The sequence below is a fragment of the Alnus glutinosa genome, chromosome 12, assembly GCF_958979055.1.
Source record: "Alnus glutinosa chromosome 12, dhAlnGlut1.1, whole genome shotgun sequence".
NCBI lineage: Eukaryota > Viridiplantae > Streptophyta > Magnoliopsida > Fagales > Betulaceae > Alnus > Alnus glutinosa.
Window position 1 is genome coordinate 3,994,410 of NC_084897.1, and position 17,266 is coordinate 4,011,675.

The 17,266-nt window shown below is 37.6% G+C and overlaps 1 protein-coding gene across 2 annotated transcripts; it reads right to left on the reverse strand.

Annotated features, from left to right (window-relative positions):
* Nucleotides 1-173: 173 nt before the first annotated feature.
* Nucleotides 174-10,640, reverse strand: LOC133851338 (homeobox protein LUMINIDEPENDENS). 2 transcript variants are annotated; one of them, XM_062287702.1, is made up of 13 exons: nt 10,194-10,640; nt 9,555-9,582; nt 8,959-9,089; nt 8,439-8,788; nt 8,256-8,349; nt 8,076-8,169; nt 7,304-7,433; nt 7,174-7,225; nt 7,043-7,086; nt 6,856-6,944; nt 4,536-4,967; nt 2,164-2,702; nt 174-1,430 (listed from the first exon to the last, which is right to left on the reverse strand). In XM_062287702.1, the coding sequence occupies exons 1-13, from the start codon at nt 10,365-10,367 to the stop codon at nt 618-620; spliced, it is 2,970 nt and encodes a 989-aa protein (XP_062143686.1). In that variant the 5' UTR covers nt 10,368-10,640; the 3' UTR covers nt 174-617. The 2 variants fall into 2 exon arrangements, with proteins under 2 accessions (XP_062143686.1, XP_062143687.1); XM_062287703.1 differs by having other exon boundaries at nt 8,439-8,768; nt 10,194-10,302.
* Nucleotides 10,641-17,266: the final 6,626 nt, after the last annotated feature.

The window sequence follows — 17,266 nt, forward strand, 5'->3', positions numbered from 1 at the left end:
AGTCAACTGGGGAATACAAGCTATCCACATAGACTTGCGGGTTGAAGCCCAAAATGGTTAACTGTTAACCACGTTTGAAATTGATTCGATCCCTTGCGATTCTCATTTATCTAAAGAAATGTGCTCAAGCCTTCCCAGACCAGCTTTCCACCAGCTCTAATAATCGTAAAAAGTTTGCAGTAAAAACTCAGGAACTGGATCATAGAATTCATCCAATGGAACCCATACAAGCTTTAGAAAGTAAATTAAATACAAAAATGATCATGGTTTTTCTTTTTTATGTAATTTGGAAACTACAGAAACATGGCCAACTATTGAATCGAGCCTCTTTTTGTCCAGGTAAGTTCTTTTTGTGCGGAAGGAGAAGAAAATTTTGGCAAGTTTTTGGATGCTTTTTACTCGGTTAATAATCAGAAGTTATGCATAAATTGGATATTGGATCGCTGCTGCGATGTCGCTGATGAAGTCCTTACCCCAAAACCCCATTCCAAGCCCGAAACTTCCAACTCCACCTCCATTTACCTCCCAAGTGAAATTCCATTAATCACAAATCCACTCTATATCAGGAATATTTGTCAGTCAGGCAATTTAAGACCAAGCCGAATTTAAGTACAAGCTCAATGCCTCCGGTCACGCCACTTTCTGTCTCCATACCGATTATGGGATTGGTCCCGATATCCAGAAATGTTCCGTTGTCTAGGCCGGTCAGGCCTAGAATTCCATCCAGGGTTTGTTCTAGGTTCTGAATACGGTAAATTCCTTCCCAACATGTAGTCAGAAGTTCTAGTAGGACTATTCTCTGGACTCCACGATTCAAATTCTTCTTCAACCACATACTCATTTCTCTCCCAAGGAGGACCTGGCTGCAACAGAGGCTGCCTAGATCCTCCAACCAATGCGTTATAATTATTTTGATTAGCTTGAGAATGATAATTTGGATGCTGACCCTGGCTAGCTCTCCAAGAATCAGAAACAGGGTGAGGTGCAGGAAGCCAAGGCTCAGACAAAATAGTTGAAGGATGCAGTGATTGGGACAACGGATGCGATGGGAAGGAAGCAGGGGATCTTGAAGGTGCATTCAGTGTGACATATACAGGTGCAGGTTTTCCGTTACTCGTGCTTTGGATCCGCAATGCCGCCGAATGTGGTGTTTGTCTAGTGGAAGAGTTGCTAGGAAGACGCTGGTGCACAGAATGCAGTTGCTTTTCGGGTATGACGGTAGTCATTGGAGGCAGTGAGTAAGTAGGCATCGTTGCTGCTGCAACCTGCTGTGCCATTGATGAAGCACTTGCTGGCTGTTGCGGTGGAATGAGGTTAGCTATTGTGACTTGAGACTGCATCAAGCTGGAGGGAGCCGCGTAGGCAACTCTGTTAGCCATTGAAGTTTGTTGCGAAAATGGACCCTTGGCAACTTCTGGTCTCCATCCACTCTGCAAATTTATTAGGGTAAAGACAACAAATTAGAGAGAGAGGATAAAACATAAATAACCCTTCAGTAATAACTGCACTGTTTTTAACAATCATTATTTGTAAGGTTATCATAGAAAACAATAGAATCATTATTTGTAAGGTTTTTAACATCATTATTTGTAAGCTAGCTAGGCATGCTATCGCAGCATAATTTTGATACCACAAATGACATGAACGATAATGACTTCATATTTTAACTCCAAGAGGCAATGACATTTTTGGAATTTAAAAAAATTATAAATATAAATATAAACCATTAGCTCTACCCATCATAGACGTTAGACATTTAATCACATCTATAAGGGTTTAGGGTTTATAGGGAGTATCTCATGAAATGGGTAAATTGCCCGGCTGTCTCCCAAGCGTGGGGTCCATGGATATGGTTCCACACGTGTGAGAGGGACCATGAAAATATTCCCATTCGCAGTGGGGAAGAATCTTTTCCCCATATCTAACGTACTGATCGCCCCCACTAAAAGCCTGAATTTTTTTTTTGTTTTTTTTTTTTTTTCTGGGCAAAAGCATGAACTTTTATTATGGTTATGGTAAATAAGTGCTTTACAAGAGGTAGCACTATTTGCTCTCCATGGGATGGGATTGGCAAAGTGGAGAGCATATAGTACCGCCCTTGCGAGATTTGCAATAAATACGTGATATCTGGCAAAAGTTGCAGCATGAGCCCAAGTGACACACCGTTCCAGGATTGCTTGAAGGAGTTGGGGATGGAAGTGAAACCTCGACCTTGTCCTCCACTTTTCCACCAACCATATTAACGCCGCCACCCGCTAAACCGATCCCGCCGGCCTTAATCATATCGAGTAGTTTCACAGTATCTTCACTTGATAAATTGCCAGCTTGGCCAGAAGTCAATGCAAATACCAATTCCGGGTTTTTTAGCAGAACTGCAAGCAACTCAAGATCCGGTTCGGCTGTGCTTGCATTACCAACTTGAGACAAGGCAGGTGCCAAAGAAACAGCGCTGTTTACAACTTGATTAGAAGTAACCTGTGTTTCTGCGGCATCTGTGTCAGGCAGCTGTTCAGATGGGATTTCTGGGGTCAATGTGTCATCGTAGTCCATTTCAATGTCCCATGGTTCCTTGGGATTCGATGGGATCTCCTGAACCGTCTGGTAGATAGTTTCCTTCTCACGACGGTTTCTGTTTTTCTGGAATTCAACCTCTTTGCTATTCTCACCGGCACCAACTCTCCAAAGATCATTGTGTTTCATTTCTGCAGAAAGGAAAAGGGCATAAAAAGGCTGAAGTCCGCAGGGCAGGATATTAAAACACAAAAAAGAGTCGTCCACCAACAAAAAGTAAAAAGAACCATCAAAGAAAACCAGGAGAAGAGAAAACCAAGGCAATTTCTAGTAAAAGTACTGCGTTCATGATTACTGCACAATATACGGTTGGAGAATCTGCGAGTTCATTGGATTCTACTTTGCTAACCCAGGTAACTGGACGTTTTTTTTCCTATAATGGGTAGAAGAAAAACGATAAAACAAAATAAAGATTAAAATATTGTGGACGTATTCCTCCAGTGAGTCAACTGACTGCTTTCCAACGGTCAAAGTTGCGCGTTCAGAATCAAGTGATTGCTTCCGACAGCACATCTGCAATTCCTTTGAAGGTGAGAAGTTTGGTCAAGGTTAAAAGTGATTGACCCAGGTGTCATAAGGTCAATGGTCTAAAGAACACATTAAAAACCTAAAATTTGCCAGATAGACAAAAAGGTCACTGTTAAAATTTGCCCTTTTATACGAAGCAAACCATGTAATTTAGCTCAAAATTTGGATTCTGACTGTGCAATAGAAAACCCACTATGTACCTTGGACATTGTTTCAACCACGATTAAAAGCCAGGTCTGTGCTCAAATTTGCAAGAAGATGAAAGCACACTCATTACTGTGCAGCAAAGTGATTGAGCAATCAAACACCAACGGAAAAGGAATGGCTCAATTTCAGATTCCACAGTTTTTAATTATCTCAATCAAAGTTAACTAAAAACTGATATCACCAGATCAATAATTATAATGGAAACAGGAGGGGGGGGGGGGGGTGTTGAGGCCATTTCTGAAGATGTGAAATAAGCTTGTAATGTCTCTTAGAAGATTAAACTCAGTTATATGCCAGGACAAACAGAACGGAATGATTTTGTTTACAATAGGCACACAAAAACCCTTTTACGAAATTCGCCACCAGTCAAGGCATCTTCTCCACTCGAACTCCCAGCAATGTTTCCATTGAAGTAACAGCTTGTGCCCAATAGAGTTTGCTCCATGCAGCCATGCATATTTACTGAATAGTACTTAGGTCAGACGAGGCGGAATTCCTACCCCAATTGCAGTGTATAAATGATATTCATGCTGAAGGTCCAAGGGAATGGAGAAACTTTTTTTTTTTTTTTTGATAAGTCAAATTAAGGGCCATATTCAATTGCTGTACATATAAACAACTTTTTTATGAGAATCTAATTAAAATTTTGATGGTTCATAAATCCTTGCAAGATACATAGACTTGATAGGGTCAATTAAGATCTGATCCATCATCTACCAAAATCATCTGATGCACAGTTATTATGATTCATAGGAAGCAATCCATGACAAAGCCACATCAAGAATATAATTTTTACAATTGCCAAAAATTTAAGAGGGGGGGGGGGGGGGGGGGGTGGAACCTGGTGTCTGGCCGCCAAATGGTCCTCCTACTCTAATTTCATCAAATATCAAGAGACAGTTGAATAATATTTTTTTCTTGGGAACAAAAAGATAAGTGTATACAACTGAACCAATGCCCAAGCTTTATACAAGAAAAGAGCATAGCATGTGATTCCAATCGTATTCAAACAAGCAAAATGAAAGCAGTTGGATGGGAGAGGGGAGAATAAGGAAAATTAATATCTGTGGTTGACAATGAGCATATGGATCTCCCTCATGAATTCATAAGATTCAGGCAACTTCTCAAAGCGGTCAATTAATTTTGCTGTCAAGATCTATTATTTCTACAAAATATTATTGGCAAACAGTTAAAAGAAACCAACAAAGAAGCATTAAAAGCAAATGTACCTGGCGGTGTCTGCCATGGGATCTGAACCCTCTTGCACTTATCCCATAAGGGTTCCTTCAAATCCATTCTTAGCTTCAGCTCAAGAGGGGCATCCGGCCTATTAGAAATTTTAGAGGGGAGTATGACTGGTTTCTTTTGTTCCTCAATTTTAGACCGAATAGCAGCTTTAGATACTGGATTCAAAGTGCTGGGCTGAATATTTGAAGTTTTGTTCAGACCTTCAGTTTTTGCTTCTTTACTTTCAGTAGAAGAACTACTTTTCCCATATTTGCTCTGCATGAATAGAGCACGCATTTTCGACTTTTGTATATCATCAGCAGACATTGGACGACCCTGACTCACAGGTGCTGCTCTTGTGGCCTGCGGGCTTCTTCCTGCCATTTTTTGGCTTGGCTGTTCCACCAACTGAACTTTTCTGCGTTCTCTGGTTTCTATTACCAGCTAAGGTTATGAACTATAGTTCTTCCATAAACACAAAAAATGCACAAGCAACATTCATGTGTCAAAAAAAAAAAAAAAAACATTCATGTGTTTCTTTTTTCTTATTTTTTCTTTTTTCCTTTTTCTTTTTTTATTGGCCATTTAGATATACAAACACAACAGAATACAAGAAATGACCTCTAGTCTTTTAGTTTCAGATTTTGTGTACAGTCAAATCTCAAGGGTAAGGTTGATATCTCAAAGTCTGCAAACATCAAACTAAATATTGTCACAATTTGTCCTGCATCACCATCTGGCAAGTTGAATTACACAGAGGCAGCAACTTTGAGTGTCATTGGGAAGAAAGCGAGCGGAAAGAGGATACATTTTAACACTGACAATAACTAACTTTACTCAAACCATATTTTCCTTAACCAATTTAGATGAAATCAATAGATGGCTTCCTGCGCTGGCCTTTCCAGGGTTTTATAGGTGAAGATATGGGGTTGTATCCACTATAGGTATAGGGGATTGTGGCACTAGGGGGCGTGGGGAATCTGTAGCCAATAATTTAGCAATGAACTCAAAATGCTGTTACAAATTTCTGTGCTTGGATACAGGAAGTCACCAAAAAAAAAAAACCAAATAATAGAACTTTTGAACTAGATTTTGTCCACATAAAAATTGAGAATCCCTCTTTCCCTTTAAAAAGTTGAACTGGAAAATATTAATTGCCTAAACCATGAGATTTGACTGTGAAAAAGCAAATTCACAATCCAAAGGTCCATCAAAAGGGGGAAAATCACAAATTAAAAGAATACAATTAAATAGCCATTACAAACTACAATATTCCAGACAATCAAGAGAGATGATACCAAGGTGTCAAAAAAATTGTACCTGTCATGTCAGTGTTGTATATTTACAATAATATTGAGGATTGACCACTTATGTAAAGAGTTTGCATCTGAATCTATGCACATTGTGATTGCTGAAGATTCACATTTTGATATAAGAGTTAACAGCAACAATTGCAGCGTAATAGCAGCAATAATTGCAGTCATCATCACTGACTTTAAATGGCATTTACACAATACTCTGTCAATTCTAAACAATAATAATAACCACCAAGCATGTGGATTTTCAATGCCAATGTAACAGCATAAAATTTCCTCGCTTCTTATTACCTAAAAATTTCTAAACCAAGAAATACTATATAATGATCCTTTGTTCTCATCATAACTGCAGATGATTCACATTCTTTTGAGAATATACCTGTACTCACGAAAACGGGAGATCTCCAAGAACGCAGATAATAAGAGTACTAGCAATTAAATAAACACATTCCACAAGGGTTTCACACATCAAGATCTCATTAGAAATTAAATTCGAAATCTTTGGGGAATCAAGTTTGAACATAGTTGGTGAGGAATCTAACATAGGTGGCGATGCCTGTTAGCAGAGTAAGGCTTCACTGAAACACTGGACAGCTAGAGGGTACAGATCAGGAATAGCGTCTGATCTTATTATTTAAGGTCCTTTGGCAAACCTTCAGCCCTCAATGTGGGGAAAGAAATCACATAATTTATAACAGAAAACACATTCAATTTACATTCCACCAGATTTTCATGCCCTTGATTAGTCCTTGTTGCCAATATTGCAGATGACACAATAACACGAACATTTTAATTAAGAATGCACCAAGATAGGTACTACTAAACATGCTCGTGTTCAAGGGCAAACTAGATTAAAAGCCAACTAAAGAGAGACTTCATTCTAAACTAATGCCTTTTATTTTTCACTATTCCTTTAAAACCCTTCTAAAGCTATAAAAATCACTTTTTTCTCAATTAAAATTTTTTAAATTAAAAAAAAAAAAAAAAATAGCAATCCCAAGGATACGGGTTGAAGAGACACCTAGGATCTGCTTCCTATTTGAATCATCCGAAGATGCTTGCAACAGCTTCAGTGCTTGCGGAGATTCCAATTTCCTGAAAAAGAAATTTATGCTTATTACTTCCACAATTACCAATGATTGGAAAAGGCCAACCAAAGCTAAACTATGTCTGAACAAAAAATACATCCACACCTTAAATTAGCTAAATTCCCATATGAGGAAGCAAAATCGTCTTCCTGTCCAGCAAGAAAGAATAATCTGAAACCTTGCACAACTTAAATCCTCTTCTAGCAAATGTGTACTAAGTTTTGAGAGGTGCTTACAGGAGTATCGATATTGGACTGCCACGATTCTTCATCCATAATTTCCCCAATACTGCAAGAAAGTAGAGGGCAATGGTTGGAAACTGATTTAAAATTCTTGCAAGTGTAGGAGGTAAAGATATGTACTTGCCTCTGCTTCAGCATTATATCATTTTGCATGTCACTTGAAGATTGCATGCCATTAGGTTTCTTCATTGCTTGGCTTCTTACCAATGATTTGCTCCATCTTGATAACAAAACTCTTGCCCTGTTTGATATGTCTGATCTTCAAATCAGATAAATGAGATTCAAAAATATCACAAGGTGCAAGAAATACAGTAAAAGCACCCAATTTTTTTTTTATAAGTAATTGGCCCCGAGGGAAAAGCACCCAAACAAATTTTAATATGTCGAACAAGTTAAAATTACTTATAAAGAAAATGGAAAAAAAATAATGCTTTCGGATCATATTGTCAACACTGCCCCCTCTCAACAAATTATCTCTTAATGACCAATACAACAGCATATATACTGCTGATTTTCATCCTCGTTTCCAAACTCAATGGCCAAGGATGGCTAAACAAAGCATTCACCCAGAATCCAAAAGCACACAAGACTACTGGGTATTAAATAATAAAAATCCCCCCCCCCCCCCCCCCCCCCCCCCCCCACAGAAAAAGAAAAAGAAAAAGAAAAAAAAAAAAAAAAAGAGAGAAGAAGATAAACACAGCTACATGGTTCTGGCATTAATAAAACCTAAGTCATTTTATATAAGAAAGAAGAAAATTCTACAGTTCATTCTCCCATTAAGGATCAAACATGATGCCTGATTAACCATCAAGTAAACAGTTCAACCATACAGAGGTGAGAAGAAGAAAAATAACTTAAGGAGAGAGGGGGGAGAGTAGAGTACAAGAGCACACCTGATGTCCTATAGAACCGCAGTCTGTTAACACTTTGCAGTATGGCTGACATATGTACAGGAAGAGCCTTATGTAGAGGCAAATGGCAAAGAACCTAGAAAACAAATTAATCAATGAAATCCTAAACAATGTTTATAAAGCAAGTACATACTAAATTAACCGCATGAAATCTGTATATACCTTAAGAATTACAAGAAGAACACTTGTTTGCTCTTCAACTGCTGCTTGACTCAACCATGTGGCTAAAATCATAACACCGCCTTTAGTTAAAAACCTGAAAACATAATAGAGAATGGCTAGATCAAGCAAGTGAACAAAACACAGCAACATACTGCAAACCTCAAACAGTGATTTGACAAGTACCAACATAATACTGAAGAATTTTGTATCTGCAAGATCCACTCCATCAGTTTCAACTGCCCAGAAAATGTTTCTTCTTTCCGCATCAAAATGAAAATATTTTCAACAAAATGTTTGTCTTCGTCATCTAAGCCAGGTAGATCATCATCTTGGGTAGAGCAAGAGGGTGCTTCTTCGACACTGGCAGGACCAACAGAGTTTAAGGGAACCGGATCAATAGGTGTCATAGGATCAGAGCTTATTATTGTACCATCATTTGGTTGTTTACATGCACTGGATCTCATGGCCTTCTCCCTTGACAACCGGACTAGTTTCCTTACTCTTGAACGTTGACTATTAAAAAAATCACGAACCTATAAATCAATACAACACCAAGGTGTAAGACTTAACTAAGATAAATAAGCAAGGAGGAGTGCTAACAGAGGTTTTGCAATCATGAAGAAATTGTTAAATCTGCATCTTTGGAAGATGGTTACAATGAACAAAAAAATGAGAAAAGCGAGAAAATAAGAACTGAAGAAACCTGTGTGATTGTAACGCCAAAAAGAGCACTGATCTCACGGGATTCCTTCTTACTAATAGCATCTTTAATAGAGAAAGCTGATTGCATATATTTTACAGCCTTAGGGTTCAGCAAATCTCTAGGCCTTTTACCTGCAAAATCAACAGTTTAGTCAGACAGAGACCAGATGTGGGCCAAAACAAGCAATACTTTACATATACAAAAGCAAACTCAATAGGCAGGAAAAAAAAAAATCAAGAAGCAAAGAAATAACTTTTATAGCTCATTAACTTTGTCTGGAAAATAATAACAAAAAAACAAATAATAACCTACCGTAACAATAACACATTTTGAAACACTTCAAAGATGGTTTTAACCCACTTATCGAATAAACCAAACTCAATAGCCTGTAGCAATCAATAAGCACAAAAAATCCGATATAGCTCATTTAATTCATTTGGTTTTAACCCTTTATCTACTAAGACAACAAAAAGATAAAAGAAGACACGACATTTACAAGGCAGAAAATCAAATTGTTGTTTTAACAAGTTCTACATTTTGATAATGGTCATTCACAATCATCAGGCACTATTATTTATCCTGCGATGATTACTTACCAATTTTAATTGACAAAGCACCAGCTGCCTGCAAAAAAAAAAAAAAACTATTATGAGTAAATGGAACTAAACTAATCGCATCATAAAAAAGACAACTACAAGTTTGTACCCAAAGAGAACCACAATCAAAGTTATGAAACAAATAACCAGTCGTTGTATAAAAGAAGTAAATTCTGCGTAGTATATGAGATTATGCACCACCTAGCATCAGTAATTACAGCATAAACTGTACTAAGCAACAACTCACAATGTGACACTGAAACTCAAAACAGCATCTAAAATAGTCACTAATTAATTGCCTAGGCTCCAGTTCTAACCCAAAGAAACAATAGCAACCAAAAGTGACACTTCATTAAGGGCTAGACTTACCTACTAACATAAAATATAAAAGGAAACCTAAATTAATAACATTAACTGGGGTTCACAATATCCTAACGGATACAAATTGTTCACCGAGTAATAGCATTCACAATTTATATATAATTACTTAACAATTCTTTTTCTTTTTAAATTTTTTGGCCCTCTGTTTGTTTGCTGAGAAACCGAAGCAATTCCAATTCCACTGTCTTTTCCTTTTTTTTTTATTTCCCTGAAACCAGACAAAAGTACAGAACACGAATTGAATATTCAAAAGCGCACCATTTCTTGGGAGAGAGGATTGACGCCGGTGAGCTTGCACTGCGTGACAACAATTTTCTGGAGCTGGTCGATCTGGCTGTGGATGAGCTCCCTCTGCGAATCCACGAACCTCTGGAACGAGCCCACGGAGCTCCCAATCTCTACCTCCGATAAATCGTCCTTCAAGACCTCCATTATCGACCTCGAAGCCCGAGTTCCCGAAGCTCAGCGTATCAGAACGGTACAGACAAAGCATTAAGCTCTGGCTATGGAAAAATATTCACAAAAAATTAGGGTTAGGGTTAGGTAAATGCAGAGATTGAGAGAGGATTTGCGCATAGAATAGGAGCGAAGCAGGAAAGTAAAGCCCAGACTCGCACGTGGATAAAATTCCAACGAGCGTTAACTAATGTGGCGGGTTTTTATCTGGATCCGGGTCAAGAACTTGCAGTCCTCCTCAACATCCTGGTCAATCACATCCGCTGTCGCTGAGATCCGTACAACATCCGTGCACCGTTTGCCAAAGCATTTTTCTTTTCCTTAAAAACTAAAAAGTCAAACTAAAAATATTTCTACTAAATTTTAAGTCACGTTTGCTTTTCTAGAGAGGGGGGCTCCCCTTTTTTTCAAGAAAGAGAGTCGTTGTTTTGGCTTTGTTTTGGGGAGGGAGGCTGGCTCCCGTTTTTTCAAGAAAGAGAATCATCGTTTTGGCTTTATTTTGGGAGAGGGAGGCTTTCACGCCTCCCTCCCCCCTGGCTTTTTTTGTTTGGTTGCTATCCATCTTTAGCTTAAGCTAAGATGGTTTTGGTGTTGGATAGTCTCTGAACCCCTATGGTTGTGAAAGTTTTGTCTCCTCGGTGTGGATCCGGTGGAAGTTGTTGTATATTTCTAGTTTTTAGTTTGTAGTGGCAGGTGAGTTCTCTGGTGAAGGTGTCGGAGGGAAGTGGTCGTCCATGGCGTGCTGACGGCGAAGATAGTGGCTAAGTTTTTTCATTGTCAGATTTTTGGAGGCTAGATCTACGAATTCCCATCGTCTTCTGTTGGACACACGTCCTCTAGCCTTATTCACCGTCAATCTCCAGTGCTTCAAGCGCTTTTCACGGTTGTGCGGTCTCTTGATGGACGGCGCGTGGTCATCACGCGCCTGGGTGGATTTCTGTTTTAGGCTGCGGGTGATGGCTACAAATCGGTTGTTTTTGCCATGTCTGGTGGTGATCGAAGGCTTTTATGGTGTTTGGGTGCTGAAGGGCCTATTCTGGCGGCGGCGCGTGTCAGACGGCGGCTTTCTCGTAAGGCATATTCTCCTTTGAGCTTTTTCTGTGTTGTTTTGGTTGTATTTTTCTCTGACAGTTTGCTTTGTAGGTGTATTAATCTAGTCATTGGCTTTCACCTAGAATGTGTGACCGACTCCCTGTTCAAGTGAAGGTGTATGTCAACGCAGATGCATCATTATGTTGGTTGAGTTTTTCTTAGTTGCAACTGTCTATACTTGGTATGAGTCTCTTGACTCATATTGAATGTACACCTTTAGGGTGGTTTGATGTTGTAATGTTGTTTTGTTGTATGTATATATATATATATATTTCTACTATTTATATTACATCAATCACCTTTTATTATTATTTAAAGGGATAATTGCATCACTGGTTCTGGGGTTGGCCTAAATTACAAATCACTCACTGTGGTATAAAAAGTTCATGAAAGATTCATGTGGTAAACTATAATTATGAATCACTCCCTGAACCCGTTTTCCGTCCACCAAGTTAACAGATTCTGTTAATTTGTCACGTCATATCTAATAGGAAATCAACACGTGGCTACCCCAAGCCTAGGGGAGGTCGTGCGTCACCCCCCAAGCGTGGTCGAGCCACCCCCGGCAACCTCTCCTTTGCTATTTTCTATTTTTTTAAAAAAATAATAATAATCTTTAAGTTTTATTTTTTTTATTGTAATGGACACGTGTCGATTTCTTATTGGGTATAACATGACAAACTAACAGAATCTATTAACTTGGTGGACGAAAACAGGTTCATGGAGTAATTCATAATTATAGTTTACTATAAGCACTCTCCATGAGCTTTTTGTATCACATGGAGTGGTTTGTAATTTAGGCCAACCTAATGGACAAATTGTGCAATTATCTCTTATTTAAATAATAAATGCATTAAAAAACATTATTTTTCACTTTTCCTTCAAAAAAAAAATATCAAATTTTTTCTATGTTACATCACATCAATTACTTTTTACTACTATTCAAATAAAAATTTAACTACAAAATCTATTACCATAAATACCCGAGGTGCAATCGCTCGAAGGAATGCTAAATGTAGTTTTAATATTATTTTTTGATGTGATGATGAAAATTATTATTTATGTGAAATATACATATTAATCCGCAAAAAATTTAATAGTAATTTCCACTGTCACATCAAGAATTAAGCTTGTCTGGAATTACATTGAGAAATATAGCTTTTATATATTGAAAATACCTTATTTTCAAGCTTTACCCAAAATGCAGTTTTGATTTTTTTTTTTTTGTTAGGGTTAAATACAGTTTTGCCCCATGTGGTTTAAAGATTTTATTTTTTTGCCTTATATGGTTCATTTCACATCGTAGATAGTATCTCATTTATGACTAAAGACGAAGATGGTACCTCCGTCCAACTTTCGTTCAAAAATTGACGAAAGTCTACGTTAACACCTTTAAGAAGTTGTCACGTGTCTTATTCCCTATTAAAAATAAAATTAAACAATTAAAAAATAAAAATATTAGAACCATTCAAAAAAAAAAAAACTTTTTGAAAAAAAACAAAAAAAAAATAGAGGGGGTGGCTCGAGCCACCCCTTTGGCCACCTAGTCACCCCCATTTTGGCCTTTTTCTTTTTTCTACTTTTTGGCCTTGTGGGGAACCCACTCCAAGCCAAACGGGCGTGGCTGAGCCACCCCAAGGCTCTTAGGGGTGGTTTCGGCCACCCCATTTTGCTCTTTAGCGGTAGTTCACCCAAGGGCAGTGGGCGCTGCTCGAGCCACCCCTCTTTTTCTTTTTATTTTTTCAAAAAGTTTATTTTTTAAAACAAAAAAAATTAAAGTTTTTTTTTTTTTTTTTTTAGTTTTTTTTTTTTTTTAATTAGGCATAGGGACAAATGTCGGTTTTTTAAAGCTAATGACGTGGACTTCCATCAATTTTTTTGACGGATGTATTACGTCTTTAATTATAAACAATGTATCATATACGATACAAAATGAGCCATAAGGGGCAAAAAATATAATATTTAAATCACATAAGTCAGCTATTTAACCCTTTTTTAACAAGCAAATAGGTCAAATAAGTGCTTTTTTAAGTGTTTTTTTTTTTTTGTTTTTTACCAAATGGGCTTATTATTGTCTAGCACATCTTTTTGTGTACTAAAAACACTTTTTAAAATCCTTAAATGCAATTCTAAATAGGGCCTAAGCACTAGAAACTACCTGTAGCATTTATCTTTACTCTAATATGAACTATTTTTTTCACTGAACCATTCAAAACAAATTCATGTCATCTATCCATGTGAAAAAAAAAAAAAAAAAATTGTATCCCCTCCTAAATAGTTCATTGGTGGTCACCTACGAAAAAACAAAAAAAAAAACATCTTTTTTGTGGTGGTTGGGCACCCCAGAGCAACCCAGTGAGGACGGCCAACCACCTCAAGACAATTTTTTTGGTGATTGGCTGCCCTTAAAGCAGCCAATAGGGGTGGTTTTCTATTCATTTTATTTTTCCTATATGGGTAATAGGGTGGTTGAATCACCTCAAAAGATAAATTTGGTAGTCACGAGGACTTTGGAGTGGTCTGGCCACTCTACCCACCAATGCCTCTCCCTCTACTTCTCCACCACCTCCCTAATATTGTTGGACTCCTCTCTCGTTGCCTCCCCCTTTCTTATCTCTACTCTTGTCATTCCCTCGCGTAGGGCACTCTAAAAGTCCTTTTGAGGTGGTTCAACCACTCATATCTGGCATTTGGGGTAACTGAACCATTCTAAAGGCCAAAGAGGATGGTTTGGTCACTCCTAAAGGTAGTCGGGGGCAATTCGAACACTTGCAAAGACCAAACTGGGTGTAACGTTAACACTCAAGAGAATTCAAATTTAAAGAAATGTTAATAAAATGTATGTCCTAGTCATATTAAGATTAAGCATGAGACTTAACCCCCTTTAAAAAAAAAAAGGATTAATCATGAGACAACGCATATGGCTAGATCTCATGAAAGACTACGATTGCACTATCAACTATCATCTAGATAAGGCCAATATTGGTGGCTGATACATTGAGTCAGAGAGTGTTGTACTTAGTAGCCGCACAATTGCAGTTGACCATGTGGCATTGAGAGGTTAAGGGTCCGTTTGGGTTTGCGATTTCAAAAAGTGCGATTTAAAATAACGATTTTAAAATGTGCGATTTGAAAAAAGTGATTTTTAAAAACGCAGTTAAGCGTTTGGCAAAATCGCAGTTTAGCTTTTAAAATCGCGAATTTACCTTTAAAATTCTGCGTTTTCAAAAAAGTACCATCTTATCTGCGATTTGAAAAAGCAGATTTTCTGCGTTTTCAAATCGCAATTTTTAAAAACGCAGTTCCCAAACGATCTATGTTCTGCGATTTGGTTTAAAATCGCACTTATTATCTATGAAATCGCAATCCCAAACGCACCCTAAGCCTAAAGGTGGTGTATGAGGGAGAATCAGCATATATGATTTGCCATGGTGATTTAGCCAATTATGATAGAAATAATTAAGGAGGGACAAGAGAAGAATCCAAAGTGCATTGAGCTTAAGACTAGGTCCAACAGAGGGAGGCATGCTACTTCTATGTTAAGAGATAAAGCATACGGATTGTCTTTGCGTACCTAATGATGAGGTGCTGAAAAGAGAGCTTATGAAGGAAGCTCACCATTCTCTATACACAGTGCAGTAGGGAAGCAATAAGATATATTGGGACTTGAGAGAATTTTATGGTGGAGCAACATGAAGCGAGAGAATGGTGCAGTGTTCTTTTGCCCATTGGGTTGGCCTTGGCCAAATTGGTGATTAGTGGGTGCTTTACAATCCCTAACTATGTGGCCCAGTCTCCCGCATCTATAGTAGACTGCATGTTCGTGCAAACAATTTTCAGGGTGTATTCTCCTGCATCTCTAATATGCCGGGCGTTATTCACCTCCCCATTGATTTATTGAATTGTTGAGGTGTAAGGTTCATCCCAGTTTGTTGATCTCTTCTCCTTTTTCTAGGGTGGTTTGGATGTCCCCCAGGCCAATCCCCTTTAGGCACATTCCTTTACTGCTTGGTTCAAGATTTGCATTTGTAATTCCCTCTCGAACTGTTGTTACCGTGCACAATAATAATGAATAATATGGAATCGAAAAGAGAAAGAGCAAAATAAAACAAGACACATTTACGTGGCTCGACAATGTGTCTGCGTCTACAGGAGTACGGATATATTTCAGTATATGATTTAGGGTTACAGCATAACATATTTATAAGAAAACCATAATTACGGACGATGCTCTGCCAAATAACTACTATACTTGTACTTTAGTATTACTCTCTATGCCTGAAAGAATATGAGCCACTTGATCCGATACGAACTTTCTTGCCTTGAATTCTTTAGTGAGTACCAAAAACGAGGTGAATTGTGACAGTTCTATGAACTTCACGATGTACTGCTCTTCCTTCAGTGATCCATGGGTAAGATAGGTGAACTTTTGAGCCTTAGCATGCCGAATCGATTTGTGGAAAGAAATGCTAAAAAATGCATCATTGAAATTCTTCTAAGAGATGAGTGCACTCTCGCCCAATTGTTGTTGCAAGTGTTCTCTTTTAGCTGTCGACCAACACTCCGCCTCAGCGGCCAACTTGAAAGTGGCGTAACGAACCATTTGGTCTTCAGTACAATTCATTACTCTTATAAGCTTTTCCACGTGTTGATGCGAACAACTAGTAACAAAACACAGAAAATGATAGATGAACTCGTTCGAAGAACCGTGACCTCCAATGGCTATTTCGAGAGATTTTTTGGTTTTGGATTTGGATTTGGTTATTCAACTTATTTGGATTTGTAATGATTTGGAATTGTATTTGGATTTGTATTTAGATTTGTTAATTTTGTACCTAAAGGCAAAAGGTCCAAAAATTATTAAAGTCTTTTTTGAAAAAATTAAAACCCGGTAAAAAATCGGTACAAAACTTAATTAAAAAGCGGTTATAAACACAATAACCGCTAACCGGCGATTTTAAAAATAACCGCCTCCGACTAGGCGTTTAACGGTTGCGATTAGTAAAATGCAATAACCGCCTAGTAGCCAATAACCGTCGGTCACCCCGGCCCTAGACGGTAAGTAAAATTATTGCCTATAAAAATTATTGGGTTAAATTCATTTTTTAAAACAATCTCTTTAACAATGATTTATTCCTTAAAACCACTTGAAGGCATACACACTTGTTACATCTCAATACTTATATATGGATATACATTCATTTCCGTCAAAAAAACATTTCCTTTAAAAATCACATTAAAGCAATTCTACTTAATATTAATTAAACTCTCTCTTAATACGACTCATGTACACAATTTCGTCTCGTATATAGTGGGTCGCGTGCAATCCCAAAGGCCTCATTCTCACACCCATGGCCACCAAGGGAAAATGGATTATAAAGGAGGGCCTTTACCATTCACATAAATGTAGAGAAATTAGAATCGATATGAGATTACAATGTTTGGAAATTATTTTTGGACACATAAAAAAAAAAAAAATAAAATAAAATAAAATAAAATTAAAAATTAAAGGTGAACAAAACTGTTGTAGGAAAGTCATTGATCTTTAATCATTTTGTGCTATAACATTCCAAATAAGAGAAGGTTAAATTCCACAGCCTTTTATGATATTTTCATTTATTGGATGAAAATTTACAGCTGATTAATTTGCAAGCATACAAAATGAGGATCGATATCATCTTACAGTTATAATATAGTTTTGTTATATTTGACGGTATATATATAAAGTGTCACATTATTGCAAAATTTAAATGGGTGACATGCATACACTTTCAAATATTATA

Coding starts and splice junctions, on each gene's coding strand:
- LOC133851338 (XM_062287702.1), bottom strand. CDS start 10,367: ATGGAGGTCTTGAAGGACGATTTATCGGAGGTAGAGATTGGGAGCTCC. Junction 9,090..9,554: donor TGCTTTGTCAATTAAAATTG/GTAAGTAATCAT, acceptor TTGATTTTGCAG/GTAAAAGGCCTAGAGATTTG. Junction 2,703..4,535: donor CCCATGGCAGACACCGCCAG/GTACATTTGCTT, acceptor TCCTTTCTGCAG/AAATGAAACACAATGATCTT.